A 2,675-nucleotide genomic window follows, 5' to 3' on the forward strand; every position below is an offset into this window, starting at 1 on the left:
TATCTGATTTTTTTAGAATGACGATTACCTAAATTTGTAGATTTTCCATCTCTGTATGTTACTGCATTGAAAATAATGCCAGTGGTGTGTGTGTAACAGAGGTTCAGGGGGCTGACAGGACAGTTTTTAATTAAGCGACAGATTTGATTCTGAGATAGTGATGTTTGCTGTGTGCAAATTTTAGTTTTGTAATCATTATATTAGCACTTGAGAGACACGGAGCCAGAGAGCTGTTAATATCAGTAAGATGATGTAATTAATCTTGTAGAGCCACACAGAGGGAGGGCAGGTAATGAGAGGAGAGGTGATGGACCCATGCACACTCACACCCTGAAACACAAACGCTGCAGCTACACTGTACATGTAATCCAGTAAGTACTACAGGTATACTTACTCTCCTGCTAGTGCACATTCACATCATTGAAGTGTTATTAAAACACAAACAGAAATGACAGTGTGTCGACGCCACACACACTCCGAGAGACAGACGAACACGCAGCGAGACGGACGAACACGTCGCGGGTCTTTGTGCACTACATTGTCTCACACTCGTCTTCGCACGCTGACACACGGAGCAGACGGTGACTCACAGTGTGAAGTTCTCCTCCGGGTAGCAGCGGTTCCTCAGCAGTCCCGCCCACAGCTGAACCCCGATGATGCCGAAGATGAAGAAGACGAAGAAGCAGAGGAGGAGGACGTTACCCAGCATGGGCAGAGTGTCGAGCAGCAGGTTCACCAGGATGCGCATGCCTGGAGAAAGACAGACAAACTTTGTGTGACGGCACATCCCACGTAGTCTCAGTGCTGAACTGCTGTAGCCCTCTGAACTAAATGTGAACCATCTTGAATATTAACTCCGTGGATAGTGTGCCACATTTCTGTGATGGCTACAAATCCCAAGCTAGTTTAAATGACAGCTCCTTTTCTCAAAGTCAAAAAGGACTATTTTGAGCCTGATTTGTAGCATGATCTGGGATTGTCTGGACTTGACGAGACGTTTAAGCCCTTTATACCAGGATCACACTGCAGGAGGTTTAAAACCGTAACAGATTTTGAATTTGGGTTACTTCACATGCATAAAGAGAAACTTCACAGATATTCTTCTCCTCATTTGTCAGACATTCACAAACTACAAAGCTTGAATATAATGGCACATGACACACGACAGGACATATTAAGATTGTCTGGCCAGAGGGAGCAGCAGTAGACCAGCTCACATGACCTCAAGAGGAAACAGATTTAAACAGCATGGAGACTGCTGGTGGCGCAACAAGCTGCTGTGACAATAAAAACAGCTTTTAGTGTGAAACAAGAACAAAAGCAGAAGGTTAAAACAGTTCGGAAGAAAAAATAGTTTCTGAGGGTACATTCAGTCCTGGTGGAGATGGTAAGAGTAGTCGAGAAGTTTTAGAAAAAAGCCTTATGGGGCTATAGACCGTATACCACTGCTTAGCAACCCTGTCCTCTGCTCTGGGTATCTGAACCATCTCATACTTGTGAATATCAAATATATTTGACAATAATCAGGCCCTGATGAGTCTTTCATGAGTCTTGATGAGGTTTCAAAATGATGAAATACATATAATCTGGGCCAAACACCAGTTCAGACCCAGTAGAATAGCTGGAAACCAGCCCTAAACTCCTGCATTCGGAGCTCAGCTTTACAAAAAAGGGTACCAGAGGACTAACATGAGCACGTCCACCTAATTCAGGCAAAAGAAACCTGAGACACACCTGTATGGAAACTCAGCTCGTCTACACAGATCAGCCTTTAACAAACATCCCATGCATTTATTAGCTCCGCTCAGTTTATCCTACAGAAGGTTGGGGTCTATTCCAGCTGACAGTAGACGAGAGGCCAAAGAGCCAGTGTGACTAACGCCAACGTAGAATCACCAGTTCACCTATTATGCATGTCTTCGGACTATGGGAAGACGCTGGAGTGCCCGGCTGGTGAATGCGTGGGTTCTCACCAGCCGGGTTCGAACCCAGAATCTTCTTGCTGCAAACCACGACATGACTGCGCCGCCCTTCCCGACTAAACATCGCCATATACAGTGGACCAAACTTACACTTTCGCTTGTATACACTGGTCTGAAAATGTCACAATGATTGTTGTCTGTCAACAATTACAAAAAAACTGTATGTACACATTATATATGTACCGTATGCCACTTTACAGTTTGATTATACATCAAGACCTTGGCACAGTTTGCTTTAAATTCAAAAATTAAACCACAAAAAAGTGGGAGGAGCAACAAAATATTATGTTGCACTGTCTTTGTGCAGATAATGGCAAAAATACACAAACACACAAAGATGCATCTGTGCAATTTGTGCAAATATACACACAGAGACACTTTGAAGAGCCTCATGTTTCCACTTGACTACCTCATTCTCTCGTACACAAACCATATTCTCTCTCAGCCCTTCCAGTCTCTTGTTTATGCAGGATATAGCGCATTGCACTCCCATTTCCATATGAACCGTCGTATTATCATAATTAGCTAATCAATCACTAATCTCCACACTAATTGTGATCTCACGGCCCATTACTTTGCCTCTGATCTCTATGAGGGAACTAAACCAGGGGTTAAATCCTGTCTGTAAAACAGATTGAGCATCGATACAGCATTTAGTTGACTAATCAGGGGTCAGTGGGAAGGCGGTCTTCC

The 2,675-nt window shown here is 43.7% G+C and overlaps 1 protein-coding gene across 1 annotated transcript in view; it reads right to left on the reverse strand.

The window, feature by feature from the left end:
* Window positions 1-2,675, reverse strand: part of LOC103356706 (voltage-dependent T-type calcium channel subunit alpha-1I-like) — a gene marked incomplete at its 3' end in the record, with an annotated part of 216,005 nt that overhangs the window by 114,100 nt on the left and 99,230 nt on the right. The window contains exon 5 of the mRNA XM_008280954.1: window positions 591-750. Coding sequence (XP_008279176.1) covers window positions 591-750 — 160 coding nt within the window. The remainder of the gene's footprint in view (window positions 1-590; window positions 751-2,675) is intronic.

This window comes from Stegastes partitus, unplaced genomic scaffold, assembly GCF_000690725.1.
Source record: "Stegastes partitus isolate 25-593 unplaced genomic scaffold, Stegastes_partitus-1.0.2 Scaffold215, whole genome shotgun sequence".
NCBI lineage: Eukaryota > Metazoa > Chordata > Actinopteri > Pomacentridae > Stegastes > Stegastes partitus.